Source organism: Meleagris gallopavo, chromosome 2, assembly GCF_000146605.3.
Source record: "Meleagris gallopavo isolate NT-WF06-2002-E0010 breed Aviagen turkey brand Nicholas breeding stock chromosome 2, Turkey_5.1, whole genome shotgun sequence".
In the NCBI taxonomy this organism is placed as follows: domain Eukaryota; kingdom Metazoa; phylum Chordata; class Aves; order Galliformes; family Phasianidae; genus Meleagris; species Meleagris gallopavo.
In genome coordinates this window covers 16,583,374-16,584,209 of record NC_015012.2, presented here as the reverse complement: position 1 = coordinate 16,584,209, position 836 = coordinate 16,583,374, and the positions used below count along the sequence as shown (strand labels likewise).

At 34.1% G+C, this 836-nt stretch overlaps 1 protein-coding gene across 2 annotated transcripts in view; it reads left to right on the top strand.

Moving 5' to 3' along the window:
- CNIH4 (cornichon family AMPA receptor auxiliary protein 4) overlaps positions 1 to 836 on the top strand; it is a 5,707-nt gene that overhangs the window by 629 nt on the left and 4,242 nt on the right. For both annotated transcript variants that reach the window (XM_010706666.3, XM_010706667.3), the window contains exon 2: positions 642 to 754. In XM_010706666.3, coding sequence (XP_010704968.1) covers positions 687 to 754 — 68 coding nt within the window. In that variant the 5' untranslated portion in view covers positions 642 to 686. The remainder of the gene's footprint in view (positions 1 to 641; positions 755 to 836) is intronic.

The following is an 836-nucleotide window of genomic DNA, read 5'->3' as shown; positions in this document are numbered from 1 at the left end:
AAAAAGTACTACAATTTTAATCAAATCCACTTTAAACTGTTTTGCTAAATCAGTACGACATTCACATATGTCTGTTTGCTCTGATTCAAAGGTATTTGCTAAACATAAGAACAATACAGGATACTCTCAAGCCAAAAATGTGTTCTTGCTAGAGGCTGACCCAGTTCACCCATGTCTGTTTTCATATTGGTCCATGTTCTTATTTATACCATGCCTGAAGGTGTTTGTATGTCCTGTGTCTGCAGGTTTTAGTTATCTGCTTCTTACATTCCTACATCAAGCATTCTTTGCAGTGATTTCAGATGAGCTCTGCATACTTTCTTATTTTCTTTAATGTTTGTGTAATATAGCTGTGATTGAACGGCTGCTACGTTTCATTCTAGAAATCACTGTGTTAAATATAGAACCTCTGTTTTAGTACCTTAGGGCATGATTTTTGGCTTACTCATGTGGAATCTGATTGAAGGTATTAATTTCCCCACATTGTGATGAAATCACATGCCTCCATGAGTTTTCTCAGTTTGATATGGTTAGAACTGGATGATGCAGATTTTTATTTCAGAAAGGAATTTGCATTTGTCTATGTAACTTTATTTTCCCTTTTATTTTTTTATTTTATTTATTATTTTTTTTTTTTACAGTGGGTTGTCCCTGAGGTGATTGGCCATGCTGTTGTCACTGTATTAATGCTTATTTCATTGCACTGGTTCATCTTCCTCCTTAATTTGCCAATAGCAACGTGGAATATATATCGGTAAGTGCAAATGATTTTGTGTGCTTTTCATTCACTGTTAGTAGTTCAGCTTTAAGACTAGCATGAATGTAATATATCTTAA